Source organism: Lissotriton vulgaris, chromosome 5, assembly GCF_964263255.1.
Source record: "Lissotriton vulgaris chromosome 5, aLisVul1.2, whole genome shotgun sequence".
NCBI classification, from domain to species: domain Eukaryota; kingdom Metazoa; phylum Chordata; class Amphibia; order Caudata; family Salamandridae; genus Lissotriton; species Lissotriton vulgaris.
The window spans coordinates 699,252,069-699,268,608 of NC_141693.1; the positions used below are offsets into that span (position 1 = coordinate 699,252,069).

At 43.1% G+C, this 16,540-nt stretch overlaps 1 protein-coding gene across 2 annotated transcripts in view; it reads right to left on the bottom strand.

Moving 5' to 3' along the window:
- Nucleotides 1–550: 550 nt before the first annotated feature.
- Nucleotides 551–16,540, bottom strand: part of FAM241B (family with sequence similarity 241 member B) — a 73,555-nt gene continuing 57,565 nt past the window's right edge. Inside the window, exons 2-4 of one of the 2 annotated variants that reach the window (XM_086922132.1) lie at nt 11,432–11,553; nt 2,514–2,663; nt 551–1,504 (exon numbers count right to left, since the gene is read on the bottom strand). In XM_086922132.1, the coding sequence (XP_086778258.1) occupies nt 1,421–1,504; nt 2,514–2,663; nt 11,432–11,524 (327 nt within the window). In that variant the 5' untranslated portion in view covers nt 11,525–11,553 and the 3' untranslated portion in view covers nt 551–1,420. Of the gene's footprint in view, nt 2,664–11,431; nt 11,554–16,540 lie in introns of both variants that reach the window. The other variant, XM_086922131.1, reaches the window with a different exon arrangement.

A 16,540-nucleotide genomic window follows, 5' to 3' on the forward strand; every position in this document is an offset into this window, starting at 1 on the left:
GTTTGTAATGATTAATTGAAAATGACGGTAAACATAACCCACTTTCCTTCTATACGTTACGTTAAGTAAAATTTGGAAACACACTGTTTAAATATTGGCTTACTTAGCTACAATGCAAAAATGATTATGATGATGGCAAAATAGTTCACATTTATGACTGCCTTATAAATGTATTATCATTAAAGTGTTTAACAGTCTCTCTTCCAAATGGTAAGCAATTAGTTCCTCACAACTTACATAGACAAAAGGCATATTTTATGGTTAGTAATGAGAGCTGCTGTAGACGTTTGACTGAAACACTTACTCAGATTTCACCTAGTGTAAGCTGTCTAGGGCAAGTACCCGATCCCATGGGCACTACTTTCTAAACAGTGTACTGAAGAAAATTACAACAGTTCCCAAAATGTATGTTGTCTGAGTGCCAGCTCTAGCACCTATTACTGATGAAAAACAAAGAGCAAATATGTTTACAATTTTCTTTATACTAGAAGAATGTAGCATGATTTCATTAAAAGGGTGGGTAAAATACTGATCCATGGACAATTGTGGCTATCAAACAACGTGATTCTTTATTGTTCCTTATTTCCCGAATTAGAGCCATAAAAACATTGTGTTTTTTTAGGCCTGGACTAATCGCCAATGACATGCTGGCGAAAGGTGCACTTCACGTCACTGCAAGGCTGGCGTCAAATTCTTTCATGATTGTCCAATAACCACTTTGACAAAAAAAGATTCTAGGAGTTCATTTCACAATAACTGTTCAGAGAATAAGAAGGCAATTAAAAATAGCAAACAGAATCCCCCATAATAAGGTATTTGGCACTGAAGGCATACAGAGGACACTTTTTATTGTAAAAGCAACAACATGAATTAGAAAAGAGATTAATTTGTTGGGAAAGCAGGCTTTTCAGCGTATGCCAATCTCTCTGTTCGTCAAGATTACTCTAGCAGACCTGGAAGCGGACACTCCGCCATACTTTCATCCACTTGAAGCTCTGAGGTATAAAGCAAAGACCAACTTGCTCCCTGCTTTCTGCATCTTTCTGAAAAGTTGATGTGCGGCGGATTTTTGGAAAAATATATTTGTCTTGATCATCCTACTTCCTTTAAACGCCCAACGAGTGAAGGTCGGGATGCATTTACGGATTTCCATCACTTCTTAAGATATCAAAGGTTTGAGCATGGATATGGCTGTTCTAGCTTTTCAGTGGATGCCACTGCTAGACTTCATCAAATAGGTCCATTAACTCGTATATCTTTAAAGCAAGGCCAGCTTGTCATTTACCTGAATTATTCAGGTTAAACACCTTCTTTGCATACAGTTAAGCATAAACACATCACACCACTGTTACAGAATTCTATTTCAAAGCGTACAGAAACTACAGCAGCTTCAAGGCAAAGCATCAATATGCAGCATTCACTAACTCCCAGGTACTCCGAAGCATACTCTAGGGGCTTGCCACTGACTGTTTTCAAAGTTTGGGATTTTTATTGCGGATTCCTTCTGTAATGACAAAACTCAATTTCAATATAAATCACTAATATGAATTGATAAATATAATGATTTGAACAGAAGTATCTCAACCTTTGCCTTCTTTAATATCTTCTGTAAAATGCCTCAAGTTACGAAAAGAAGCTCTAAATAGCAGCGGAGCCAAAAACAGTGAGGTGACACTGGTCCCCAGGTTGGTCCTTTTTTTCCAGTTTGTTGTAAGTGTGAATGTATTACTCACGTGGGAGCTCTGGGAAAATAACATTGTCCGTGTAATTAGACCCAGTACAATGCGGGTGGGCAGAAATCTATAACTCACTAAGAGCATTGCCAAGACAGGTCCCAAATCGTATTGTGTAACTGCCCCATGGAACACAACATGCACAGTGAGGGATTGCACACTGGTCATCAAACACGTGCAGACAGTGTTTTTCCTCTAAGGACAAGGCTAGGAGTGAATTGTTCAAAATGCGTAACTAGTAATGAAACAGGGTAAAAATTGTATAGTACAAACATCCAGCATATACGAAGGCACTTGGAATTGGTGTGCAAAATGGTATGTGCTGTGGTAATCAGATAATTTGATGGACATCTAACAAGGTGGGATATGTATGACCTATTTACTGTTCTGTACATGCTATCCAATTCTGGTCCATGAGTCTAGCCACCATGGTTTTAAAATTAGTGCTAATCCACCTGTCATTAAGTCCTAAATATAGCCAATCGGGTTTTTGCATTTACAGTCATGCAAAAAGAATACACAATCATCCTGTAAATCCCCGCCCCCCAAACAAACCACACACCCATACTGAAAATGTGTGGTTTCAGCAGGTGCACACATACATTGTAGCACAGTCATGCCTACAGAGATATCAGACCAACCAGTGTCCCCACAGGAAGAGACCTGTTACCGCTGACTGAGGTGCGAGACTACATAGATGAAGCCCACTAGTAAAAGGCCCCGCACACCCAACATCATGATGAGGAAGAGAAGAACGATGGACATCACTGGCTCTACCACCTGGTTGCCGAGGTTCCAGCGGGGAAATCCCATGGTGACTAGCTGCTGGTTGATATCCGAGAAAGGGGAGCGCCCCTCAGGCCTCGCGCCACCTGCATGCTGCTGCTGTGGGGGAGGAGGACCGGGGTTCTGGGCAGCATTGAAAAAGCCCTAGGAGTTTAAAAATAAGCAAAGTCATCAATATGAATATCATTTTCAAACATACCCATGCAAATCAAAGAAAAAAGTAAATAGTAATATTTAGTAGTCATTTGAGACTCCGTGAAATACAAAATTGAAATTAGTGGTTGAACGTTCTTGGAGGATGCAAGAACATGCGCAGGTGCACAAAAAAGGTGCAGCTGTATTATGGTAAAGCAACACAGATGTCACCAAAAACGCAGAGGTCATTAAAGAGCAAAAAATAAATAACAGCTAAAAGGTCAAGATTGAAACAGGTTTTAAATACAGCTAAATTACATTAGTAGAATAACAGTTCTTCAAACCACAGGGCCAGAGCAGGCAAGCAACAGAAGTCATCCAAATAGCAAGCAACGGATGCAAGAAGGTTGGTTATTGAGTGCTAAGTGGTTATATTCCATACTCTACGGTTTCTAATGAAAATACACGTTAGGTCCACATTCTGGACTAAACCTCTGGATATTGGTGAAGTACTGTTACTATTTTTCGTTTTGCATAACATATATATTAATCTGCACATTATACAAATATGTAAAGTGGGATTTTCACAAAGTCATCCATAGTCACTGTAGACCTCAGTTCCATCGACTAATGCTAACATGAAAATGTACCATTGGCAGCTGTGTTTTCCATCTCGCTCCCGTTTCAAGAGCTAACCTGCATAGCTTGAGTTAATTACATTATAACACAATGTTTTGGTTTCTGTGAGAATTGTTTATCAATATGTGTTTCACTGAAGCAGAATAATGAAGAGGGCTGTCCACTTGCCCCCTGCCCCACCACCCCACTGATATACTGTGAATTGTTCACTCCTGATTGGTTTCCTCTCCCCGAGAACCGTGGGTAGAGCTGCAACTTGCCGAGAATTGATTTTAATTTGTGAGTGGCTAAGCAAGTTAGATTTAGAAGTCACTTTCCAATCTCTCCAGACTAGTGACTTATCTTTGCTACTGCTCAGAGATGAATTCCTGATCAATTTCATTCTCATTTATCAGTCTGAATCTTTATCGATTCTGCCTTTTAGAGGCTTTATATGCTGACGACGTCTTCTGCTTGACTTCTCTCACAAATTTCCTGATTTACTTTCAGCCCAGCATGTTAGGGAATTTACCTTCAGGGGAAACTGAAATTAGCTTGATTTGCATATGACAACTTTAAAAAGTTTGCCTATGTATTTGCTATTTTGAATTGCTTTGAATTATACGGACCCATGTATTTTTCATGATAAATATTTTATGACTCATTAGAATGATTTGAGTTTATATATTTGCCAATCTGCTAATAAACCTTCATGGTGTGCAAATCTAGCATGCTCGATCACCCTTATGGGGTCGAATGTGCTTCACTGCAAAGGATGTATTGTTGAACTGATGTTAAACCTCAGCCTAGGACTAAAAGGTCCTGTTATATGACCATTAGGGTCATTGTCGACATTGCTAAGTTAGCATGAGCTTTGCTGCCATGATGCTGCTTTTTTGCACGTTACTACATGACTTCATTTTGCAGGACTCTGTTTATGCCTTTTACATGAGAACTGTCTGCTTTTCACGTTCTCTGCTAAGTTCCTGGAGTTTAGTTCGAACACGATGTGTAAGGTCAATAAACAATGCCCCTTGTTATTCTATTGTGGTCAGTCCCTAGCACCTAGACAAAACATGCTAAACACAGCTGTGCTGCTGGAGACATGTACTATGATATTACAGGGATGCATGTTGTTTTACCACACACTTGGAGAGAGCCCTTTCCATGGAGAAGAGCTATGCTGTTTCTATGGTGTAAACCTTACATCTAGGCTTTAAGGTCTGCTGACAAAGCCCAGAGATCTTTTATTTAAGAAACTTCTTCCAGTCAAGGGGAGAGTGGTTAGGCCCGATAGTCCTTTTTCCACTGTTTTTATATAATGACATCCCCCTTCGTACTCTATGGAATTGCAACAATGCTAATTGTTCTGAGTTGATGCATTCTGCTGCTAGTAGTGGCCCGTATACTGTATTATAGAGCACAATAGTTAAAATAAACCTTTCGAACTATTACAGTGACTCTGCCAATTGTTACTTTGGATAAAGTCGAGTGAGCGAGCGAAAGGGTATATCTTGCTACCACGATTCCTTAGAGAGTCAGGAGTGTTTTGTTCTGGGTTTTGTTCTAGGTTGTCTAATCATTTGTAGCTTCGTGATTTTGAAGGAGAACAAATGACTCACTATAGCTCGTCGGTTCTGGGATTTTGGGTACTAAGGTGGTAGGTTGGCACACCCCTATTCAATCAGGTCCTGTTTTCCCGCGCATAGTTCTGTGTAGGTGCAGAATCCCCCCAACATGGTGCTGCCAACGTTTGTTCTGGTTCTTATCTGCAAGATTCGTAAGTAGTGCTTGTGCTTGTCCACAAACCCCTCACTTCTGTGACGGTGTTACCTCCTATTTTGATAGATGATAGGTTTTTCAAGCTTCAATTTGAAACGGTCTATTGTTTTCTTTTAACCCTTTGTTGAGCTGTCACGCATCGGTTGTTATTCTCTCTTATTCATTATGGCAGTTGCCATAACAGCTCATAACCGTTCACCGCTCAGGGCTTATTCACAACAATATGGAGTACTTGATGCGGGTGTTGCGCTTATCTTTGTTGTAGAGGTGTATCAAGCTTTCCGCTTTGTGTTTTATTCTTGGGTCACCTTTCCGGCAGTCAATGGAACAGACAATTTGTTTCACCAGTATACTGCCATAGCGACTCTGCGGAAATATAGACCATATAGTACTCTTGAGGTTCTGTTCTCAGCTTGGCAACACCAAATTTGGTTTAATGGCACCCTTCCTCACCCTATAACGCCGGTCTGTTTATAAATGAAAACAGTAGGAAATGGGTGGCGGGCCGGGACGGATGTCGGGCGGATTGCCATTGCCATGCGGGCAGTGGCGATCCGCCCGAGATCCTAATGACCCTCTTAGTTCCCCGAATTAGCTGAATGTAATACTTGGGGTAAGGTGTTTGCCGCGGTATATTCAAAGTGTTTCGGTACCCCCTCCATGACGGTACTCCCTTCCGTGATAAAACGTGTTCAAGAGGAACATGGAGCCGAGGCGGCTCTGGAATTCTGGTGTTCGAAGTGGTTGCTGATATGATCATTGCTAATGTTAAGGGTGATGCTGTAAGCCTGGAGGCTATAGAAGACGCAGACAAGCAGAGCAAATACTGAAGATTATTGCAAAGGCTTATAAGACCATAGGCCCCAATAGTCTGGCAATTACGTTTTTTCTCAAACGCAGACGCACTCTAAAGTGCAGCAGAAAGCCCGGTCTGATAAAGATGGGTGCCCATTCTTTCCTAAAAAGAACTGGAAAAATAAACAAGCATTTACAATGCAATGGTCTCGGCATTATTAAAGGTAGAGCTATTGGCATTGCTCATGAGATTTATTTATTTTTAAACATAAATAAATGGTTTTGTCATTTACAATGGCAATAGGAGAGCATTAGAGTAGTAGTATTCGCGGACACAGAGCCACACACACAGAAAGCCCCACACACAGAGCCCCACACATGCAGACACACACACACACACACACACAGAGCCCCACAGACACACACACACAGAGCCCCACACACACACGCACACAGCGAGCCACACACAGAGCCCCCCCCACACACGCACAGAGACCCCCCACACACACAGAGCCCCCACACACACACACACAGAGCCCCCCACACACACAGAGCCTCCCCCCCACACACACAGAGCCCCACACACACACAAAGCCCCCCACACACGCACAGAGCCCCCCCACACACGCACAGAGCCCCCCCACACACGCACAGAGCCCCCCACACACAGAGCCCCCCCTACACACACAGAGCCTCCCCCACACACACAGAGCCCCCCCCCACACACACAGAGCCCCACACACACACAGAGCCCCCCCCACACACAGAGCCCCCCCACACACACACACAGAGCCACGCACACACACACACAGACAGACAGAGCCACGCACACACAGACAGAGCCACGCACACACAGACAGAGCCACGCACACACAGACAGAGCCACGCACACAGACAGAGCCACGCACACACAGACAGAGCCACGCACATAGACAGAGCCACGCACACACAGAGAGCCACGCACACACAGAGACAGAGCCACACACACACACAGAGCCACGCACACACAGAGACAGAGCCACGCACACACACAGAGCCTCGCACACACAGACAGAGCCTCGCACACACAGACAGAGCCTCGCGCACACAGACAGAGCCTCGCGCACACAGACAGAGCCTTGCGCACACAGACAGAGCCTTGCGCACACAGACAGAGCCACGCACACACACAGACAGAGCCACGCACACACACAGACAGAGCCACGCACATATACACAGAGCCAAGCACACACACAGACAGAGCCACGCACACACACAGACAGAGCCACGCACACACACAGACAGAGCCACGCAAACACACAGACAGATCCACTGACACACACACACACAGACAGAGCCACACACACAGAGCCACAGAGACAGAGCCACGCACACACACAGAGCCACGCACACACACAGAGATTGCCACGCACACACACAGATTGCCACGCACACACACAGATTGCCACGCACACACACAGATTGCCACGCACACACACAGACAGAGTCACCTACACACAGTAACAGAAAAACCGGGATGACAAGCAGGGAACAGAGGCACAGAAAAACCGGGGGAACAGAGGCACATAAAAACCGGGGGAACAGAGGCACAGAAAAAACGGGGCAGAACAGAAGCAGAGAAAAACCGGGATGACATGCAGGAAACAGGAGTAAGAAGCAGACTAAAGAGCTTCATGGAAGAAGTAAGACAAAGGGAGTGGGCACACCAGGAGTAAGATGCAGACTATAGAGCTCTCTACTAACTGACAGCACAAGGATGATTATTGCATCTTTTCTGTACTTCATCTGTTTTTCAAGTTTGAAAGCCAGCATATTTTTGTATGATCCTATAGTAACTACCAAACCTAAAACAACAAGAGCTTCAGATTAGTCCATGGTATGCATGTAACATCATCCAAGACACTCTGGTCTAAAAAAACCTATACTCAAATGCCACAGAGGCCCGACTACCACCATGTTTAGAAAGCATGCATTCACACATTCACACATACACCCACGCACACACACAGCCGTCCATGCAGTTATGCAGACACACACACACCATGGTTAGAAAACACGCATTCACACAGACACCCATGGACACACACCCAGCCGTCCATGCGTTTATGCAGACTCACGTCATGGTAAGAAAGCATGCATTCACACATGTGCACACACGTACAGCGGCACGCAGGCATGCATGCACTTACACACACACATCCATCCGTTTCTGCATACACACACCATGGTAAGAGAGCATGCATTCACACATGCACCCACACATACAGCGGCACGCACGCACTTACACACACAATTCCATCCGTTTCTACATACACACATACCATAAGCATGCATTCACACAGACACCCATGAACACACACATACTGCGGCACGCACGCATTTACACACACACACACATCCATCCGTTTCTGCATACACACACACTATGGTAAGCATTGCATTCACACATGCACCCAAGCACACACACATACAGCGGAACGCAGGCACGCACTTACACAGACACATCCATCCGTTTATGCATACACACAAACCATGGTAAGCATGCATTCTCACAGACACCCATGAACACACACATACAGCGGCACGCACGCATTTACACACACACACATCCATCCGTTTCTGCATACACACACACTATGGTAAGCATGCATTCACACATGCACCCATGCACACACACATACAGTGGAACGCAGGCACGCACGGACTTACACAGACACATCCATCCATTTCTGCATACACACAAACCATGGTAAGCATGCATTCTCACAGACACCCATGAACACACACATACAGCGGCACGCTGGTAAACACGGCGCAGACATGGCTGCTCCCTCTGACTCACGCTGTGAATAAAAGCCAATGGGAGGTTAGGCAGATCGAGGCGGGGCTTCTGGGCACTTCTGATCTCCTTGTATTTCCTGTAAGTAAATGGCACGCAGGCACGCACACACACACTTACACACACACATCAATTTGTTTCTGCATACACACACACCATGGTAAGCATGCATTCACACAGACACCCATGAACACACACACATACAGCGGCACACACACACTTACACACACACATCCATCCGTTTCTGCATACACACACACCATGGTAAGCATGCATTCACACATGCACCCATGCACACACACATACGCAGGCACGCACGCACTTACACACACACACATCCATCCGTTTCTGCATACACACACACCATGGTAAGCACACATTCAACCAGACACCCATGCACACACATATACAGTGGCACGCTGGTAAACACGGCGCAGACATGGATTCTCCCTCTGACTCACGCTGTGAATGAAAGCCAAGGGGAGGTTTGGCAGCTCCAGGCAGAGCTTCTGGGCACTTCTGATCTCCATGTATTTCCTGTAAGTAAATGGCACCCAGGCACGCACGCACTTACACACACACATACATCCGTTTCTGCATACACACACACACACCATGGTAAGCATGCATTCACACAGACACCGATGCACACACACAAACAGCGGCACGCTGGTAAACAAGGCGCAGACATGGCTGCTCCCTCTGACTCACGCTGTGAATGAAAGCCAAGGGGAGGTTTGGAAGCTCGAGGCGGGGCTTCTGGGCACTTCTGATCTCCGTGTATTTCCTGTAAGTAAATGGCACGCAGGCACACACGCACGCACTTACACACACACATCCATCCTTTTCTGCATACACTCACACCATGGTAAGCATGCATTCACACAAACACCCATGCACACACACATACAGCGGCACGCTGGTAAACACGGCGCAGACATGGCTGCTCCCTCTGACTCACGCTGTGAATGAAAGCCAAGGGGAGGTTTGGCAGCTGAGGAGGGGCTTCTGAGAACTTCTGATCTCTGTGTATTTCCTGTAAGTAAATAAACGCACTCATCCTTCTTAGACAGCAGCCAGCGCCCCAGGCGGGAATCCAGGTGCCTGGCAGCTGTGGTGTGAGGCGAGACACCCGCACCCCCGTGCCCTCTCTAGCAAAGGGTCAGGCTTCACAGCTCTAGCAGCAGGGCTTGTTCCTGCCTGACTGATGCTGTGTGAGATCCAAGTGTCTCTCCATTCTCGCTTGCGCCGGTGGCGAGAACAGGAAGTCCCAGGTGATGAGAAAACGAAAGAGACCCCAGGCGGAGGCACACCGTGAAACGGAGTGCACAGGCACACAGGTACCGTGCAGCGGGTAGGGAGGTAGGAGCCGCTGCCTCAAACCGGGTTTGGACCCTACTATTCCAACAACAATAGTATAGTCTCTACTTATTGGAATCTCACATCTTAGGCCTACCTTTGGAGTAAGTTTTTCGATTCCTCATCACATTCGGGAGTTTCTGGGTGTCACGACTGTCGCATGTTCCCAGTCATGCATAAGAGTTTGCACATGCACAGATGTAGCGGGGGTACCTTTGAACTTCATTGAATACATTGCAGAGGGCCATTCACGCTTGCAACAACTTGTTAACTTGAATTTTTCCTCCATGGATGCAAGGGCCGGACGCGGTCGGGCAGAAATGGCTGCCACAAAGCTCTGAAATTTTCGGAATCGGGGGCGTGTTTTTTGGTGAGTGACGGATGACGTCACAGATAGAAAGAACCTAAAAAACACGCCCCCGAATACGAAAAAGACGGGGCTTAAAAGGAGTGACGCCCCTCTTCTCCAATGGCTGGCCATCATTTACGAGGCCAGCCAATGGAGAAGAGGGGCGGTTTCAAGCCCCCTACACTAAGAAACATAAAATCTCAGCTCTGCCCACTGCTTACGCAGTGCGACGGAGTCCTCGACCTAAAAAGACCTCTGCATGATAAACCAATGCAATGTGCGTTTTCCAGAGACAGGATGTGTCCTAGAAGTTAAAGGGTACATGGCAGAGTTAATATAATGGTTACAGATCCGTGGTGCGTTAAATTATGAGTGTCAATTACATTTACAACCATAGTAGTAGACACATAGCTGGTTCATACAGATATTAAGCTTTCTTAGATCGCTATAGGAATAGTTATATCCAAGGAGCCTCCCTATACCACATCACTTTTGGTTTGTTTTAATTCTTCTTTTTTTTCTTAACAGTATAGCAGACAGTAATAAAAGATACGCATATCTCAAAATGACAAACAGTTGATTACCATACTTTCTGCATATGTGGTATCAGCACCAGTTTATACTGCCTATTTTACACTTGCAAAACCAAAAAAAAACCTGTGTGTGTGTCAAAGTAGTGACAGTTACAGCATGAAATCAAAGTAATGCTAATACACTTGTGACTTTTAATTAAGAAATGCATATTAATTTAAGGTTCAAGTCCACAGGAACAATACAGGAAATATCGGAGTCTAAAAAGGTTTAGGGCGGATTCTAATTCAATAGTTTCCTCCACTTATATACATTTAAGTCTCGTTCAAATGTGCAAAGAATATGAAAACCGGCAAAAGAAATATTCCTGGTTTATGCAGATGTTCCCTTTCCATATCTCTAGCCTACAACCTCAGCCAGTGAATGGTCTATGTATTACAACCATAATTAGAATTTCCGACTTTTGGAGCCTCTTCTCTCACATGGCATTTACAGAATATTTACCTGGGAAGCAGTGTTGTTCCTGTGCTGAGAGTTGCCCCTGACACGGGGGTCATCGTCTTGTACAATTTCGCCATTGGCTAAAATCTGGACCATCGTCCGAGGTGCAATACTTTGCTTCAAAGCTGCAGTAAAACCCAAAGATCAACAAATGTGATAATGGCTCAGAATTTTAATTGAAACATTTGCGCTTTCTTTTTCATTACCCAACAAACACTGGGACCATGAAGGAGGATAATTATTTAGTTCCTTTATGTCATTTGTCTCATATCCTTTTCCATGGTTTTTGCGCTAGGCAATGAGTAGTAGAAATTAAAATAATTAATTCTTAATAGTTACCTATTGGTAACCTAAACATAACTTGATACAGTTGCTTCTGTTGAGGTAAACTGAGTCACTTGAGTATTTTAATCCAGAAGCATGATACTCAGTATCTGCACCTGTATCTTATGCACACTGCCAAATTCACCTAATCGCATACATAGCATGGAATGCATAAAAGGCATATCATTTGACAATAGACATCCTTGGAGAAGGAGGATTTTCTTTCAATAATGAATTTAGTTGGATGTTTAATTATCCTTTTCACTTTCAGTGTATGAGTTTTTATTACTATAGATAAAACCACAACAAGGCGACCAATGATTTTCACTAACTCAAAAAAATATCTTTGTTGCTTATGAAACTCTAATTCTTTTTAAATCTATGTTAAACATCTCTACCTGTTCTATTTCATAATCTTTCAAATAAATGAGTGCCTTGGCCAAAAGTCACAAACTGAATGAAGGAAAAGCAGCATCCTTGAAACCCCAATTGAATATTGATATATCAGATTTTAGTTAAAATCTTTTTTAAGACCTAAATCCAGCCTCTATCATAGTAGCAGGCGGGACCTTTCAGTTCCAGTATTTTCATTATAAGTCAACAATCTATAACAAATATATACAATTAATACCACTGAAGAATAGTGCATTAACAATGCCATACAAATTAAAAAAGGAAAATAGTGGATTTCTTATATATATATATATATTTTTTATCTATGGCTCTTTAGCACAAAAGGTAAATACATTTCAACATTACTTTTGCCCTTCAACCCACTTGTTTATTTAATTAAAGTTTTTTTCCCTTTTCTGCTTATCTGGTCTTCTGCGTTGAATTCCTGCCCAAGGCCTAAATATTTTCCCTCCTTCAAGTTGTAGTAGACAATGAAGACAGATTAGCACAGGCTCATTTTTACTTATTTAATCATAATTTATATAATTTATTAATTTGTGGTAACATACATGGAATTTGGTTCATGGTCTAGTGTAATTTTGTACAAATTCATCAGTTAAATGTGCTTTATAATGCGACAGATTATTCATAAAATACAATTTTCATTATAAACAATGCGTCAGATATTTCTTTTATTCTCTTCCATCAGATAAGCACACATTCTGATATCAAGTGGTTGACTGAGTGAGACATAACTGTCTTCTCTGTAGGACTTGCTGGCCTTTATGGAAAGGATTGAGGCTAGACAATTCCATTATAAATCCATTTAAATCAACTGAAACATAATTTGTTCAGAAAAAAAGGAGAAAACTGTTCTGTTATGTTATCACTATTTGTAAAGCACGACAATTACCCGGAGTTGTCCTGGCGCTGAACCACTAATTCTCTGAGAACATACCCAAAAGACCAGGATTAGAAAGAGAAAAGGCAGGTTTTCAGTCCTCTCCAAAAGGTGAGGTGGTCTGGGGCCTTTCAAAAAACTAGTGGGAAGCTCATTTGAAGCTTTAGCTGCGCATACCATAAAATGTCTCCCACCCCATGTGGATTTTTTTACGAGTGGCACAGTTAGCAGCTTGGCTCCTCCGGAGCGCAGAGTTCTTCCGGGTACATTCCACTGCAATTTCTGTTTCAAGACATCGAGGCCTATTACGTGAAGTGCCTTGAACACAGTACTAAGAGTTTTAAACAGCACTTTATTCTTGACTGGCAGCCAGTGCAGTTTTCTCAGTTCCTTAGAGATGGAGGCGTATTTGGGAGTACCCGTAATCAGCATTGCAGCTGCATTTCATAGCAGTTGCAATTTGTTAGCAAAACGTTCCTGTATATTTAAATACAGGTTACTGCAGTAGTCGAGCCTGGACATAATAGGAGCAGTGACTACGGTCCGCTGATAAGTTGTAGGCAGAAATGGCAGTATTTTCTTAATCATTCTAATAAGAAAGTAAACAGTAGATGCTACTGCATTACTTTGGTCCCCGAAGTTGAGTTTTTCGTCGATAATGACTCCTAGGTTCTTCACCTTCCCAACAGGAGTTTGAAGTGTCCCCATGTCTTCTGGCCACCCCCTTGGAGCCCAGAAGTTAGGATCATTACCGAACAGGATGGCCTCGGTCTTGCCAGAATTCAATTTCAGGCAATTTTGTGACATCCAGCTCCCGATTGCTGCCATGCAATCATGTAACCTAGCCTCATTTCCTGTTGTCTGATCAGGCCGTAAAGCCACCACAATTTGCGTGTCGTCAGCGTACGAAGTCAGGCTGAAGCCAAATGACCAGATCATGGTAGCCAGTGAGGAGACAAACATTAAAAGGAGTAGGGCTGAGGGAGGACCCCTGGAGTACTCCACATGGCAGCGAGAAAGGTTTGGAATTAAAATTACCCAGTGCCACATTTTAGATCTGTCTGACAAAAAAGATCTAAGGAGATCATAAACTTTGACCTGAATACCACAAGCAGACAAACGGTCCATCAGAACATCATGATGAACCGTATAAAAAAAAAAAGGCTGCGGACAGGTCCAGCATAATCAGAGCTGCTTTGCCTCCCCTGTCTACCGCCTCTCTTATCTCTTCCATAGACTTTATCAGGGCGGATTCTGTGCTATGCCCTTCTCTGAACCCCCAATTGAGTTGGGTCCAGAGCCTTGGTTCCAGCTAAAATGGTACTAAGCTGTGAGTTCATGGTTTTCTCAACCAGTTTTGCAGGGAATGGGAGGCGAGATATGGGTCGGAAGATATCTGGCTCCTTTGGGTCAAGGTTGGGCTTTTTCAATAAAGGCAATATCGAGGCTAATTTCTAAGGCCTAGGGAAGTGCCAGGATTCAAACATTGTATTGAACAAAGGGGTGAGTACTAAGGCTGCAGGCACCTGTGCGTGTTTAATTATTGACTCAGAAGAGAACAAGGAGGACCCTACCCACATGGGAACCAGGGCATTAAATGATATCAAAGAACAACAGCTCATGTGGGCTAGTACTGAAAATATATCATTAACTATATAGCTAAATAGCAATTCAAAACGCACGACAAGGGCTATCAGGGATGTCAAAAAAGGTTACACCACCAATTTGAGAGAATACTCAATACTGTTTATAAACCAAATCACAAATCACAAGATTGTACAATTATATACAGCCTGTCACAATCATGTGAACACAAAAAGAGAAAAGGTGCACAGTGTCCCAAGTGTACATGTGAAACCAAAAAAGTTAAATACATAAACAACATATATTAATTACATACACAAAGGTTTCTCATAAAATAACAGGTAGACAGGAAAATGACCAAAATATTGATAGTGAATAAATCGTAGTGTCTATATATGATCCTAGGCACTAATTGTTGGTTCAATTCCTTATGGCGTCGACGGCGTTTCGACCTTTAGGAATATGGGTCTCATCAGGACAGGACAATGGGGGACATCTACAATTAAAGAAGGCGGAGTGGGAGTGAGTATGATGTTTGACATTTATTATATATACACAGAATATCAACAAGGGACTGAGGTACCTGAATGATAGCTTGTTATCTCACCATACGTGATAAAAATTGTAAATGACTTACAGGTAGCCTAGCCGGGTACTGTTGTCATATATAGAGAAAATTAAAAGGTGAACATGAGTTAGAGAACAGGTTTACTCATTACGACACTGGCATTTACTATAGACGGTAGGGGCAGACACAGTACTCACCACTGTAGTGGTCAAGACATTTTCAAGGGCGTGATGCTTTCAATGCGTAGAGGACGAGGACTGTGAAAGGCAAGTTAGAAGGGGTACAATAATAATATGTACATAATGCCGAAGTCGATCTAATGACACGGTCTAGTGAAGTAATTTTACCTTATAAATTCGAAAGGGCGCCTGATAGCGCACGATATGTCCACATCATTGGACTGGCTAAGTAGAGAATTACGGACAGGACGGAGCCTGTTAAAAAAGAAGAAAGCATCACGCCCTTGAAAATTTCTTGACCACTACAGTGGTGAGTACTGTGTCTGCCCCTACCGTCTATAGTAAATGCCAGTGTCGTAATGAGTAAACCTGTTCTCTAACTCATGTTCACCTTTTAATTTTCTCTATATATGACAACAGTACCCGGCTGGGCTACCTGTAAGTCATTTACAAATTTTATCACGTATGGTGAGATAACAAGCTATCATTCAGGTACCTCAGTCCCTTGTTGATATACAGTATATATATAATAAATGTCACACATCATACTCACTCCCACTCCGCATTCTTTAATTGTAGATGTCCCCCATTGTCCTGTCCTGATGAGACCCATATTCCTAAGGGTCTAAACGCAGTTGACGCCATAAGGAATTGAACCAACAATTAGTGCCTAGGATCATATATAGACACTACGATTTATTCACTATCAATATTTTGTTCATTTTCCTTTCTACCTGTTATTTTATGAGAAACCTTTGTGTATGTAATTAATATATGTTGTTTATGTATTCAACTTTTTTGGTTTCACATGTACACTTGGGACACTGTGCACCTTTTCTCTTTTTGTGTTCACATGATTATGTGACAAGCTGTATATAATTGTACAATCTTGTGATTTGTGATTTGGTTTATAAACACTACTGAATATTCTCTCAAATTGGTGGTGTAACCTTTTTTGACATCCCGATAGCCCTTGTTGTGCGTTTTGAATTGCTATTTAGCTATATAGTTAATGATATATTTTCAGTACTAGCCCACATGAGCCGTTGTTCTTTGATATGTTTAATTATTGAGACTGGACAGGGGTCATAAGGGGTGGCTGGTCGGGCGGAGAGGAACAGCTTCTCAGTGTCTGTTGTGGACAGCAGCCCAAATTTATTGAA